The following is a 15,745-nucleotide window of genomic DNA, read 5'->3' as shown; positions in this document are numbered from 1 at the left end:
CGTCAATGTCCAACCTAAAACCAACCAAATATCAACGTCTAATGGTGTTACAGCTTGATGTTGTGTGGACGTTACCACTATGACATCTATCAGATGTTGGATTTTGGTTGCCAAACCTGATGAATAAATGTCAGTATTTGACGTCAATATGATGTTGGTTTAAGATATTGTTTTCACGTTGGATTTTAGTCATTTTCTTACAACCTAAAATCAACCAAATAACATCATTTGATGTCATTATTGCACATCAAAATAACATTGTGCTTAGACGCTGGCTAAACGTTGAATTTTGGTCACCTGACATCTCAACCTAAATCTAACCTAATATTAACATCAAATGACATTATGTGCCCGCTGGGCAATAACTAGCTGCACTACAGAATGTTACGTTTACACACATCCACAAATTACATGTAAACGCATCAGAATTTAACAAAGTAATACTCACTACCCACTACTCTTGATTACTTTTGAAAGGTCTACTTTTTACTCATACTTTGAATAATATTTACAACAAATAATTTTACTCTACTTGCATAACATTTTTAGGCAAGTAATAGTTATTTTACTTGAGTATGATTTTTCAGTACTCTTTACACCACTGCTTATAATATAAGAAAAGCTTTATACATCTGAAAGCTTCAATTTTTGGTACATGTGGTACATGTGGTTTCAACATGTGGTACAAAATTTACATCCCTACCATGCATGTATGCTACCTTGATGTCAAATTGACATCAAATTGACATCTAACATTCGTGCCAAAAAAATGTTAATATTTGGCGTGTTTTTGACGTCAATTTTAATTGTCAATTTGATGTTGTTTTAACATCAAGGTAGTCAATTCACATCAAATCGATTTGCAGTTTCGATTTGTAATAATTTTTATTATTTTATGTAGTTTTGACATCAAGGTGCCAGTATTTTTGAATATCTGTGTGTGTAGTTGTTGAGTACAGCAGAGGATGTGGCCAAGATGCAGGAAGAATTGGAGATGATGAGGCCTCAGCTGGAGGAAGCAGCCAAGGATACTGTGATCACTATGGAGAAAATAAAAGTGAATAAAATGATCCAAAATTAGGTTTGATTGTAAAATCTCAGGAATAAAACTTGATTTTTTGTTGATGTATTTTTGTGTATAGGAAGACACAGTTGTAGCTGAAGAGACCCGTGTAGCAGTGCAGGCTGAGGAGACTAAAGCCACTGAAAAGGCTCGAGTAGCACAGGCAATCGCTGATGATGCTCAAAAAGATCTGAATGAAGCACTTCCTGCACTGGACGCTGCGCTCACTAGCTTGCAGTCATTGAAAAAGAATGATGTCGTTGAGGTGGGAACTTTTATTAACATCTTTCCATAATGCATCAAATATTCAGGTCATGTCAGATCACGAGAAAGCCATGTTTTTTTTACAGGTGCGAGCTATGCAGAGGCCTCCTCCAGGAGTGAAGCTGGTTATAGAAGCTGTCTGCATTTTGAAGGGTATAAAACCCAAGAAGGTCGCAGGAGAGAAGCTCGGAGAGAAGGTTGATGACTACTGGGATGCAGGAAAAGGCCTTCTGCAAGATCCAGGGAAGTTTTTGGAGGGTTTGTTTAAGTATGACAAGGTGAGGTCAAGATTTAGTTTTAACATGTTTTTTAAGGATCATCATGACTTAAAGAAGGTGTCATTTTTTTCTTCAACAGAACATTAAAGAAGAAGTTAAAGGAGTAGTTCACCTGCAAATGAAAATGTACTCACTATTTTCTCACCCTCAAGTGGTTTTAAACCTTTTATGAGTTTCGTTGGTCTGTTAAACACAAAGGAAGATATTTTGAAGAAAGATTAAAACCTGTAACTGTTAAACTATGGAAGTTGATGGTTACCGATTTGCAGTGGTGGAAAGAGTACTGAAATCATACTCAAGTAAAAGTACTATTACTTGCCTAAAAATGTTGTGCAAGTAGAGTGAAAAGTATCGGTTGTAAATATTACTCAAAGTATGAGTAAAAAGTAGCCCTTTTAATAGTAGTAAGTATTACGCTGTAAAAGCTGATGCGTTTACATGTAATTTGTGGATGTGTGTAAATGAAACATTCTGTAGTGCATCATCTACTGTAGTTATTGCCCAGCAGCCACACAACGTCATAAGATGTTATTATTAGGTTGGATTTAGGTTGTGACGTCAGGTGACCAAAATTCAACGTCTAGCCAGCGTCTAAGGACAACGTTATTTTGATGTCCAATAATGACGTCAAATGATGTTGATATTTGGTTGATATTAGGTTGTTAGAAAGTAACCAAAATCCAACGTCGACCCAACATTTAAAATCAACATCATATTGACATCAAATACTGACATTTATTTATCAGGTATGCTAACCAAAATCCAACGTCTGATAAATGTTAATAGTGGTAACATCCACACAACGTCAAGCCGTTACATCATTAGTGGTTGATATTTGGTTGGTCTTAGGTTGGACATTAGACATTGACATTGGGTTCTGACGTCAACTCGATTTTCATTTCCAAACAAAATACAACGTCCCCCTGACGTTGGGGTACATTGTTAATCTGACGTCATGTTAACGTCTTGTGCCTGCTGGGTGTTTAAGGCCATTTTGGTCATCAAACAGTAAACATCCGTCATCTTCTCATCAGTGGCATCTAAACAGTCTCTGAGTCAGTGCATGTAAAGACTTTGGACATCTTATTGGACAGTTTGAAAACTTCCAAACAGTTTGCTGCTATTGTAAATCGCCCATGTCTTGAGGTAGTTCATTATGATGCGATTTACCATCTATGTGTGATTTGATTGGACAGGAATCACAGGACTGATTTTTTAAATCCCCATAGACAAGAAAAATAAAGTAGTGACTGCAGGTTGAAGGAAAGTAGTGGAGAAAAAGTACTGATACAGCACTAAAAATGTACTCAAAGGAAAGTAAAAGTACACATTTTTAAAACTACTCTGTAAATTACAATTGCTGAGAAAAACTACTCAATTACAGTAATTTGAGCATTTGTAATTAGTTACTTTACACCACTGCTGATTTGCAGCGTATCTTCCTGTGTGTTCGACAGAAGAAAGAACTTCAGGTTTGAAGGACAGGCTTGGAACAAATAAAGGGAGAGTAAATGATGACAGAATTTTCGTTTTTGGGTGTACTATCTCTTTAATGGTTACCAGCACTTTGAGAGTGGAAAAAAAACATACAGTCAAAACAAAATTAAAACCTGTAGCCCCTAACAATACGTTGAATATTGAAGTCTTATAAGTGAAAAACGAACTTTATTTACAACATTATTCCCTTAAATTCACATCATTGGCAAACTGTCCCAAGTGCATTAGCTACACTGTAAAAGAATGCTGTAAAATGTACAGTATTACTAGCAATTTTGATTGGCTTTCACAGGAAAAAAATACACAGTTTGCATAACTTCGACAATAATATGCTACAATGTTCACAAAGGATGTGATACTGAAAACTGTAGTAATGGCTACTTAAAATTTAGCATAACAAAAAAAACGACATTCTAATATATCAAAATAGGAAACATTTATTTTTATTTCCAATAACTTTTCACAATTTTACAGTTTTTTTTTCTCAAGTAACTTAGCTTAGGTAAGCATAAAATTTCTTTTTAGATATATTACTAATCCCAAACATGGAATTTGCTAATTACTATTTGTTCGTTTTTTCTTCATTTCTTTTTTTTTTTTGGTTGTAAAATTAATAATGACATCACAAATAGAAACATTTAAGCCCAAAGTTTCTAATAAACATTACTAAGCTCTTGTCTTTCTCCCACAGGACAACATCCCAGACTCAGTGATCAAACAAGTGCAGCCTTACATGGACAACCCAGAATTCCACCCTGACTCAATCGCCAAAGTGTCCAAAGCCTGTACTTCCATCTGTCAGTGGGTTCGAGCGATGCATGTTTACCATTTTGTGGCCAGAGCTGTAGAGCCCAAACGGGTAAGAGTTAGATTTTTTTCTCCTAACCCATACAGAAATCTCATATATATGGCCATATATAAGCACATATATAAAATTACAGATGATATATTTAAACATATGTGTACATATTTGTAATTCCAGTGGTTAAAAAATGCAAACAGACATTTTTTTCTATATTTTGAAATAAATGTTGCAAAACATGTATACAGGTGGAATACAATCATGAATTTGTACTACTGAATGTTACTGTATATATGTAATTTGCATATATTGCTATATATCAGATTTCTATATGGGAAATTCATTATTTAGCAAACTCCTCAAATGTGCATGCTTGTTTTTTATATCTGGGAAATTGCCCATGTTTGCATGTACTGTAATTAAATCGTTTCTAAGCACTTTTCTGCCTAAAGCAAAGTCTAAAATATTGAGAGAACCAACCAAAACTTATTCTAATCATTATTTGAATGTGTTTTTGTGTTGTTGTGTGTGCAGCAAGCCTTGCAGGAAGCTCAGGAGGATCTGGCTGTAACACAACGCATTCTGGATGATGCTAAGGGCAAACTGGCAGCTGTAGAAGAGGGCATTGCCACCCTTCAGGCCAAATATCATGAATGCCTGGCTAAGAGAGATGAGCTAGATGCTAAATGCCAGCTGTGTGAGAACAGACTGATCCGTGCAGATAAGGTGTGATTACTTAAAACATGCTTTTTTATCATACCTTTGCGGCAAATCTTCTGTCTTACTATGTTGAAGCGTATCATACATAAAGTTCAGATAGAGGATGTTGTTGTTGTGTGTGGTAGCTGATTGGTGGTTTGGCTGATGAAAAAGTGCGCTGGAGTGAGACCGTACAGCAGCTGGAGTATATGGTAAACAATGTGGCCGGAGATGTGCTGCTCGCTGCAGGATACGTCGCTTACCTCGGACCCTTCACTGTGAGTGCGTGGGAGTGCGTGCGGCAAGAAAATGCATGCTTGGAACAATGATGCTTGTATTTGAGCTCTTATAAGCGTGGTTGCTTTTCTTACACATAAAAATTACCTTCAACTCAACATACAGTCATTAATAGCCCTTCTGAATTATTAGCCCCCCTATATTTTTTTCCCCCAATTTCTGTTTAACGGAAGGATTTTTTTCAAAACATTTCTAAACATAATAGTTTTAATAACTCATTTATAAAAACTACTATTATATAATAATTCTAATAATAATTACTGTATATAATATTTTACTAGATTTTTTTCAAGATATTAGTATTCAGATTAGTGTAGTTTAGAGGCTTAATTAGGTTAATTAGGCAAGTTAGGGTAATTAGGGTAGTCATTGTATTATGATGGTTTGTTCTTTAGAGAATTGAAAAAAAAATATTGCTTAAGGAGGCTAATAATATTGACCCTAAAAAATTTAAAACTGCTTTTATTCTAGCTGAAATAAAACAAATAAGACTTTCTCTAGAAAAAAAGAAAATACTGTGAAAAATTCTTTGCTCTATTGGTCAATTTTCATTTAGGAAAATATTTGAAAAATAAAAAAAAAATCACAAGCGGGCAAATAAATTTGACTTCAACTGTATATAAGAGATTCATTACAATGAATTAAATTTGCATTCTAACAATAAGAGCCACATCTTTAACGTCTTATGATGTCACCACCTGTTAAGCGAGTAAATGTGAATATGCAATAAATTGTATTTTCAGAATAATAATTCACAGTCGACTAAGTCACTCTGGGTCAAAATTGTTGTGTTGCTGAAAAAACCCCACATATAAGTCACATTAGTATACACTATAGGTTGCATTGGGAAGTTTTACATTTAGACTTTATTGAAAATAGGTAAATAAATTGAAGCATTTATATACATTGCATACAGTAAATGTATTTTTGTTCCTTTAATTCAACAACAAGTCTAATTTGACCATATTCACAACAGAAAAAGAAATGGGGGAAAGTCAAAGGGCCCTTTCATACACACGGCGCAATGTGGCGCGACGCAAATGTTATTTGCTAGTTTCAGCTCGAAGCAAGTGTCATTTTGGCGTTTTGCACCACGCTGTTTAAATAGCAAATGCATTTGCGCTCATATGTGCACCCATAGGCGTTCTGGTCTAAAAAAAGGAGGTGTGCTAAGGAGGGAACTAAAATAGACTGCACAATAGACCAGCTGAGAGCAGGCCTAAAGTCCAGCACAGAGCGCATCAGTTGTGCGCCTTGCTTAAACATTGCTTAAAACACGTAGGATGCACAGCAATACACACATATCTTTACAAATGAAAAAGAATTAAAGGAATAAAATGTTACAAAAATTTTAAATAAAAAACTTTTTTTAGTTTAGTCATGGCAACTTCATTCATTCATTTTCTTTTCGGCTTAGTTCCTTTATTAATCTGGGGTCGCCACAGCGGAATGAACTGCCAACTTATCCAGCATATGTTTTACGCAGAGGATGCCCTTCCAGCTGCAATCCATCTCTGGGAAACACTCATACACTCTCATTCACACAAATACACTATGGACAATTTAGCTTACCCAACTCACCTGTACCACATGTCTTTGGACTGGAGCACCCAGAGGAAACCCACGTGAACGCAGGGAGAACATGCAAACTCACACAGAAATGCCAACTGACCCAGCCAAGGCTTGAACCAGCGACCTTCTTGCTGTGAGGCGACAGCACCACCTACTGCTCCACCTGTCAGGTTTTGGATCATATGGGTCATAGGACGTGTCTTTGGATATATCATTTATTAGTTTGCTGGAAATTAGAACTGAATTTTGTTTTGAAACAAATCTGTGCACAAACGAAATTAATTATGTAGGCTAATGGATGTCTTCAGTGGAGAGCGTACAACACCATTTCCTTATCCACGAAAGAGTGAAAGTGAAAGTAAATGTCGAATGGATTAGGCTCATTATCCTGTTGCTGCAGATGCTGTTTTCTTAGCTGTTTTGAAGTGTTCAGTTTTTCCACTTACAAAATCTGCCATGTAAATAGCAAATGCGCCATGGAGCGATGCAACTGACTCTCAAAGGGAATGGGAGATGAGACTCTGATTAGTTTATTCTCAAAACACACCCATAACTCATTAAGAGAATAAGCTCAACCCTGTTAGACCATGCGCCGAGGCGCAGAGCGTGTTTTCCCATCTTCAAAATAGCAAAAATGGATTCAGACATGCCCTTAAACCATTTGCGCCTTGCGATTTGGACTTTGCGCTTAGACGGTTAAAATAGAGCCCAAACACTTAACTGTAAAGTGTAAATTTATTTTACAAGTGGTCTCTGAATAAATGTAAGCATGTTTCAGATTTATAAATAAAGTCAATATTATTAGCCCTCCTGTATTTTTTTTTCTTTTTCAAGTATATATATATTTCAAATATATTTCAAATGATGTTTAACAGAGCATAAATAATTTCACAGTATTTCCTATAATATTTTTTCTTATAGGGAAAGTCATATTTGTTTTATGTCGGCTAGAATATAAGCTGAATAAATTTTTTTAATAAAAAAAAAAAAACATATTGAGGTCAATATTATTAGCACTTTTGAGCAATATTTTTTTGATTGTGTACAGAACAAAACCATTGTTAAACAATTATTTGCCTAATTAGCCTAACTTGCCTGGTTAACCCAATTATCCAACTTAAGCTTTTAAATGTCACTTTAAGCTGAATACTAGTGTCTTGAAAAATATCTGGTAAAATATTATGTACTGTCATCATGGCAAAGATAAAAGAAATCAGTTATTAGAAATTAGTTATTAAAACTATTATGTTTAGAAATGTGTTGGAAAAATCTTCTTTCCATTGAGGGAAAAATATACAGAGGGGCTAATAATCCAGGGGGGCTCATAATTCAGACTTCAACTGTAGATAAAAAGTGATATTCAGGAAAATGTTGTTTGTTTTCTTCAGGGAGAGTATCGTTCAGCAATGGCTGAAGAGTGGCTCAGGGGGTTTAAAGATCTGGCAGTTCCTCACACAGAGCAGCCCAATCTGATCAGCACACTGGGAGACAAAGTCAAAATCCGCTCCTGGCAGGTCAGAAGCAAAACAACATTATGTGCAAAGATAGAAAGTCTGTGCTATACTAGAAGGTTAAATACTGTTTATATGAATATGCTAATTATAAGGGGTTTATTTAGTCATTTGTGATTTTGTGTAGATTGCAGGCCTGCCTAAGGATAGTCTCTCTGTGGAGAATGGAGTAATTGCACAATACTCTCAGCGCTGGCCTCTGTTTATCGATCCTCAAGGACAGGCCAACAAGTGGATTAAGAACATGGTGAGAATGATACAGAATTATTATAAAGCATTTTTACTAACTAGATGAATCAATTTGAAGTCTTTTATGGTCGCCACAGCCATATCACACTGCAGCCCAAGACAGGTTACTCACTGAAGCTAAGCAGGGCTGAGCCTGGTCAGCCATACACAATAAATGCGCCATATAAATAACGTTATTTACTTACTACTACGTAACAACATGCATTTAATTGATGGCAAATTGCAGCAGACTGTGATATTTTGAAATATATTTTGAGTTTTTTTTTTTTTTTACATTTTTCATGCATCAATTGTGTTGCTTAATTTTTTAATGAAACCAATTGGAAAAAAACAATGAAAAAATGGTCAGAATTCTTTGCTGAAAATAACTTCATATTTGAAAAACAACTTTTTGCAACATTATAAATGCCTTTAATGTCACTTATGAACCACTTAATGCATTCTTGTTGAATATAAATTTAAATGTAAAAACAAATCTGACTGTCCCCCAACTTTTAAACAGTGATGTAACTTCCAGTGTGTTTCTGCCTTTTGTCATGGTCTTTGTTTTTGCAGGAGCGTGATAACAGATTAGATGTGATGAAGCTGAGTGACCGGGACTTCCTGCGTAGTTTAGAAAATGCCATCCGTTTTGGGAAGCCTTGCTTGCTGGAGAATGTCGGAGAAGAGCTGGACCCTGCACTGGACCCTGTTCTCCTACGACAGGTTCAAAAAAACTGTTATCATAAATAAATCATAAAATATAACTCAAAATATTCCAAACTCAAAAGATACCATGTAAAAATCAGTATTTTGAGCTTAACTTCTATTGTTTTATGTTTGAATATCACCTTTTAAAGGGCTAGTTCACACAAAAATTTAAATTTCTCACCATTTACTCACACTCAAATGGATCAAAACTTTTATGAATTTCTTTCTTCTGTAAAACACAAATCAAGATAATCTGAAAAATGTTATAAACCAACAGTCATAGATTAATAGTACTAACAAAAACACACCATGGAAGTCAATCTGTGTTTTTTGCAACATTCTTCAGATTCAGGTCAGTCGATCGGTCGGTCAGTCAGTCAGATCAGATCAGATCAGATCAGATCAGAGCAGGCACTCGCAAGAGAAATTTGAGGTCTCTAAAAGCGTCCACAGTGACCTCTGGCAGATTCACAAAAACGAAAGCTGCAAAAAACATATCCCCTGGGACGTGTTTGGTGCTCACCAGAAATGTATATGGGGTACATTTTCTGAATGAGCCTGGGTTGTTTCTGTTAACTCTAAAAAAACTAGAATTACTATAACTGAATCTGAAACAAAATTTTTAAATAAATATAATATAAATATATAATTTGATAAAATAAATATATAATAAATACAATATTAAACAAATATAAAACAAAACTAAAACTAACAAAATCATTAATTAAATAAACTAAAACTAAACTGAAATGTACAGCAAATTTCTAAGATGATCTTCTTTTGTGTTCAATAGAAGAATCAGGTTTGGATCAAGTGGAAAAACCATTATAATTAGTGAACTATCACTTTAAATGATCCGTTTGTTTTGTTTTTTCTTGATATCTCCTCCTGGTAGACGTATACACATGAAGGCAACAAAGTTCTAAAACTCGGAGACACTATCATTCACTATCATGACGATTTCAAAATGTACATCACCACGAAGTTGCCAAACCCACATTACTCACCAGAGATCTCTACTAAAGTGACTCTCATCAACTTCACCCTCTCGCCCAGGTACTGCTCTTGCATTTTTTCAAACATGAACATGGTTGTGAGATGGATGCTGAGTTTTCAAGAGTGTTGTTTTTTGTGTGTGTTTATGTGCAGTGGATTAGAGGATCAGCTTCTTGGACGTCTCGTTGCTGAAGAGAGACCTGATCTCGAAGGGGCGAAGAACCAACTCATCGTGAGCAACGCACAGATGAAACAGGAGTTAAAAGAGATTGAAGATCAGATCCTGTTCAGACTGAGCTCTTCAGAAGGAAACCCTGTTGATGACGAGGAACTGATAAAAGTGCTCGGAGCCTCCAAAGTCAAAGCTGAAGAAATTCAGGTGTGTCTGAAAGAAGGTTGTTTGGTAACACTTCATAATAACTACACACTCTGAATCATTTATTAAGCATTAGCAAATAGTTAATTCATTGTTTGTTAAGCATAAACTCTACAGTAATAGACATTAGCAGTTTATAAACAGCTACAAATGCTGTATTCTTGACTTATAAGCACATGTATAATGTGCTTAATGATTGTGTTTTCATGCTTTGCTAACGATTCATTTTTCATTACTAAATTAAGTATTGCATTATTTACCAACCAGTTATTTAAGAATAGTTGTTTTTTCAAAGATCATTCATATTGTGTAAGTAAATGATTAATAAACTATTTAAATTAACATTTACATATCTTATTATTCAGGCATATATTAATAGTTACTTTGTATGTTCATAAATGCTTTATTAACTCATCTTCATCCAGTTTTGTAACCTAATCTGAAGTGGGGACTGTTTATGATTCATAAATCCCTTATTAATGCACTGCAAATCCCTTACAAAAACTAAAAAGACTTAAACTATTGGTCAAAAATTATTTCCATTACTGAAATAAAATTCAAAATTCACCCTAAATGAACTAAACTAACAATGAACTAAAATAAAATATTAATTACCGTCGGTGCCAATAGCTTAGTGGTTAAGTGCACTAACATAGTGCTCAAGCGACCAGAGTTTGATTCTTCTCTTGAAGTCCTTTAACTATGAACTAAAACTCAGCTGAAATGTTGAGCAAATTTAAAAGTTGTAATGAAGTACAAACTAATTATAAATGCAGAATTATAACCTTAGTCATGCTCATGCTCTCTTTTTAGTTTCTAATATCTATTATATAAATCTAATAAGTTTTTTTAAACCAATAGGCTAAAGTGACTGCTGCTGAGGCAACAGAGAGGGACATTGACGCCACACGTCTGGAATACGTCCCAGTCGCCGTCCGAGCCCAGATCCTCTTCTTCTGCGTGTCAGATCTGTCAAACGTGGATCCCATGTATCAGTACTCTCTGGAATGGTTCCTGGGTATTTTCATGGGTGGCATTGCCAACTCAAAGCAAGCAGGTAGAGAATATACCCTCATATTTCATATATTTCATATATTGATAAAAACTGAAAACACAGTCATTTAAAGGCCTTCTATCCTTTCAAGTTTGTGATTTGTGAACAACAATATTTTTATAAATATGTTTTTTACTAAATATATTGAAAAATGGGTCATACTTACTGTAATAATACATAATACAAATACATAATACAATAAGTGTGTATTAGTTAATGTTTTAAATACTAACATGAACTAATAATGAACAATACTTGTACATCATTTAATCATAGTTTCTATTATTATTATTATTATTTATTATTATTATTGTTATTATTATTATTATTATTATTATTATTGTTATTATTATTATTTACTAATGTATTATTAAAATCCAAATTTTTGCTTGGTATCATTAGTTAATGAACTGTGAGTTAAACAATGAACAATTATCATTAACAAAGACGAATAAATACTGTAATAAATGTGTTGCTCATTGTTTGTTCTTTTTAGTAAATACTGTACATTAATTAACATTAACTAAGACAACGTTGTTGTAAAGTGTTATGCATATTGGTCAAAGATAAAAAAATAAAAACTTATCCCTTAGGTACTGTTAGGGATGTTTTCATCCACTCTGGGGTGATTTTGTGTCTTCATTTGTCTTTAACTTTTTCTATGTTTCAGCTAGCAGAATGATTTTTTTTAACAAACTCAATGATACACTCTGGGTAAATTTACTACCCTTTTGTTATGTTAAAGATAAAAAACATCCACTGAATTAAACTGCTGTAAAAATGCATCAGATTAAATTTTTTTTAAACTTTTTTTGCATAAATCTGTTAATCAACCTCGTTCCTGTTTAAAACTACTAAAATGTTTAGAAAATTACAGAAATTTAACTCTATAATTGCCAATTTCATAGATGATTTCACTGATTTGGTGAAAAAACACACCCAAAATGACGTCTCTTCAATATAAAAAGTAATTGTGGACTGGATTTTTTTACCTTTTATCAGTCTTGAACATGTGAAATAACATTGCCTTTGATGCTCAGTTTTTCAGTTTTTCTTCATAATTTACTGTTCGTGGCTGTTTTTGTCCCATTTACTTCTATTATATCCACATTTTGTTGATTACAAAACCATGACATCATATAATCATGTATTTTTGATTATTGGCGGTTTCCCCTTTAGAGAAGAGGTCAAATTTGTCATTTTTACAGACCTGTGCAAAAAAAAAAAGCTTAGTTTCTGGATTTTATATGGTGTGTAATGACAAATTAAAGTGTGTGTATATATGTCTGTGAACGTGTAAGAGTAAACTTTGCATACTTACCTTGATGTGTCTGAGAAAATCAAAATATGCATCTCAGCTCTCAGAACTACACGGAGTAAACAAAAACAAAGACTTTGTATTTATGCACCATCAAATGTGGTTATAATGGAAGTCAAATGGGACAAAAACAGCCACCAACAGTAAATTAGAGAGAAAAAATGAAAATCTAACAATGCATCAAAGCCAGTGTTGTTACTAATTGTTCACATGTCCAAGACTGTGATAAAAGGTCAAAAAATCCAATCCACGATTACTTTTTCTAAGTCATTTTGTGTTTTTCCACCATATCAGTGACATAATTTGTGAACTTGGCAATTCAAGAGTTAAAATCCTGTAATTTAAAAAAGAAACTTTTAAAACTTTTGATCAGGACTGAGGTTGATTAGCAGATTTATGCAAAACAATTTGAAAAACGTATTTATCTGATGCATTTTTACAGCGGTTTAAACATAACAAAAGGGTGGTAAATTTGAACAGTGCACAAGGGTTAATTATCTTAAGAAAGATTCTTTTTTTTTTGTTGTTTTAGCTTATTATACAGCTAGCTTGCCTTATTTAAATATATATATTTTGTAGAAATCTCAGACTTTTACAGTAGCTGGGTTTCCATCACCCTGAGTTAATGCATATTTTGTAGTATTGCTTGAGAAACGTGTGATGGAAACTCCAAATTTCGAATAAAAATCACTTAATTTGCATAAACATTTTTACGCTCCCTTGAAGTGGTTTTAGACTTGTGTGAAAAAGGAATGTTTTTTCAGTATAAACACTGACATAGCAAACATTACACCCACGTGTTTCTATTAAACTTGCCTTGTTTACTGCTGGTTACTAGGTTACCAATACTAGACAGCTGCTCTTACATCTTGATGGAAACTTTAAAAAGATTTGCTTCATATTAAATGGAAACTCATCTAATGATTGCTAATAAAAAAGTGTCAAATATTTGATCTATTGACTTTATTTGTTTATTTATCTGTATTAAATGTTTTGACTTTTCCCTCACTACAGATACCGTGATAGAGCGTATTTTGAACATAAATGAGTTCTTCACCTTCAGCTTGTACAGTAATGTCTGCCGCAGCCTTTTTGAGAAACACAAGCTGATGTTTGCCTTCCTCTTGTGTGCCAGAATCCTGACAAATGACAGCAAGATTGATATGGTTAGTGTAAAAAAAAAAGTCTTTTTCATCCTATTTCATCTCATTTTTTCATTCAGCAAATATTTACTCACAATGTTTATCTCCATTTGCTTTAATCTTTAGCACTCAAGCTGCTTTTCATAATGCGAGTGTTTATTTCACTATAAAACCAAGAGCTTTTGTTTGATTGAGGCAAATGAGCAGTTAGATCTGTTTTACCATATCACCGTCAGCGTATTTAGTGATGATGTAAGGACTTGGATGTGAGTTTATATGTCTGTGTGTACAGGCTGAGTGGAGATACATGTTATCTGGGGGTCAAACACAGCAGCAAACTCCTAATCCTGCTCCAAACTGGCTGTCCATGAGGGCCTGGCAGGACATATTGGCATTGAGTGCCCTGCCCAGCTTCAGTAACCTGCCAGAAAGTTTTTCCAAACACGAGTCTGCCTTCAAGAGTATTTTTGACAGCAGCCAGCCACACAGGTAGCCACAAAGTGAAGTGACCATAACATGTTTTTTGGTGGGAAATTACCTTCTCCTTAGAGCATAATGTTGCTTTAATGTTTTCATGTTTCAAACATAATAGAAAAAGGTGGCCTACAGAACAAACCATCGTTATACAGTGACTTGCCTAATTAGCCTAACTTGCCTAATTGACCTAGTTAAGCCTTTGAATGTCATTTTAAGCTGAATACTAGTATCTTGAAAAATATCTAGTAAAATATTATGATCTGTCATTATGCAAAAGATAAAATTTATTAGAAATGGGCTATTAAAACTATTATGTTTAGAAATCTGTTGAAAGAATCTTCTTTCCATTAAACTGAATTTGGGGAAAAATATAAGGGAGGGGGCTAATAATTCAGACATCTGTATATGTACATGTATAGATGGTTCAATTAAAATATAATTTAAAAAACTGCAATAAAGTTGTAACCACAAGGGAGTCGGGTGACAATGGAGAGAGGATCCACACGCAGCTTTATTCAGTGACGTAAAGACAGGCAATGATCAAATACAGGAGCAAACAGGTACAAATGAGGAAATCCAGAAGCGTTGTCAGATAACAGGCAGGTGGTTGATGCAGGCAGCAGGCAGGATAAACAATAAAACAAGGCAGGGTCAAAACACGAAGGGACTAAACCAGAAAACACTTCGTAATGTTACAGAGTGTAAACCAAACAAGACTCAGCAATGTCTATGTGTGTGTGTGTGCTGTTTATGTGGTCCATGTAAACAGTCTTTGTAGCTCCCAGCTGTGTGTGTGTGTGTAATCAACGGAGAACTGGAACAGGTGTGTGTGTGTGGTGCCTGAAGGGAGTTATAGTTCATATGGTGACAGAATTGGAGTCCGAGTGAAAGTGAATGTTCTTCAGCGATCTATGAGGGTTAGATCGCTGGTGATTGTGACAAAAGTAATGTATTTACATGTTTATGTATGTGAACAGGGAGCCTCTTCCAGGTGAATGGAACAGCCAATTAGACTCGTTCCAAAAGCTGTTAATTCTGCGCTGTCTGCGAGCTGACCGGCTCACTCACGGCCTGCAGGACTTTGTGTCATTACAGTTGGGTCAACGTTTCATTGAACCCCAGGTACCCACACATAAAATTATTATTATATTATTAGTCCTCCTGTGAATTATTTTATTTTTTTAATTATTTCCCAAATTATGTTTTATGGAGCAAGGAATTTTTTACAGTATTTCCTATAATATTTGTTTCTTCTGGAGAAAGTCTTGTTTTATTTCGGCTAGAATTTCAGAGTTTTTAATAAAAAAAAAAACATTTTTATGGGCAATATTTTTAGCCCCCTTAAGCAATGTTTTTTTTTTATTGTCTATAGAACAAACCATTGTTATACATATATTTGCCTAAATACCCCAACTTTCTTAATTAAGCCAATTAACCTTTAAGCTGAATATTGCTATCTT

At 34.4% G+C, this 15,745-nt stretch overlaps 1 protein-coding gene across 1 annotated transcript in view; it reads left to right on the top strand.

Moving 5' to 3' along the window:
* Window positions 1–15,745, top strand: part of dnah1 (dynein, axonemal, heavy chain 1) — a 78,563-nt gene that overhangs the window by 49,047 nt on the left and 13,771 nt on the right. Inside the window, exons 51-65 of the mRNA XM_056468594.1 lie at window positions 947–1,057; window positions 1,143–1,328; window positions 1,414–1,605; window positions 3,794–3,961; window positions 4,439–4,630; window positions 4,750–4,881; window positions 7,861–7,986; window positions 8,111–8,230; window positions 8,788–8,937; window positions 9,818–9,978; window positions 10,072–10,297; window positions 11,156–11,351; window positions 13,681–13,832; window positions 14,101–14,297; window positions 15,263–15,407. Of these exons, the coding sequence (XP_056324569.1) occupies window positions 947–1,057; window positions 1,143–1,328; window positions 1,414–1,605; window positions 3,794–3,961; window positions 4,439–4,630; window positions 4,750–4,881; window positions 7,861–7,986; window positions 8,111–8,230; window positions 8,788–8,937; window positions 9,818–9,978; window positions 10,072–10,297; window positions 11,156–11,351; window positions 13,681–13,832; window positions 14,101–14,297; window positions 15,263–15,407 (2,454 nt within the window). The remainder of the gene's footprint in view (window positions 1–946; window positions 1,058–1,142; window positions 1,329–1,413; window positions 1,606–3,793; window positions 3,962–4,438; window positions 4,631–4,749; window positions 4,882–7,860; window positions 7,987–8,110; window positions 8,231–8,787; window positions 8,938–9,817; window positions 9,979–10,071; window positions 10,298–11,155; window positions 11,352–13,680; window positions 13,833–14,100; window positions 14,298–15,262; window positions 15,408–15,745) is intronic.

Source organism: Danio aesculapii, chromosome 11, assembly GCF_903798145.1.
Source record: "Danio aesculapii chromosome 11, fDanAes4.1, whole genome shotgun sequence".
In the NCBI taxonomy this organism is placed as follows: domain Eukaryota; kingdom Metazoa; phylum Chordata; class Actinopteri; order Cypriniformes; family Danionidae; genus Danio; species Danio aesculapii.
Note: the sequence above shows the minus strand (reverse complement) of the source record. Positions and strands in the feature narration are given on the sequence as shown.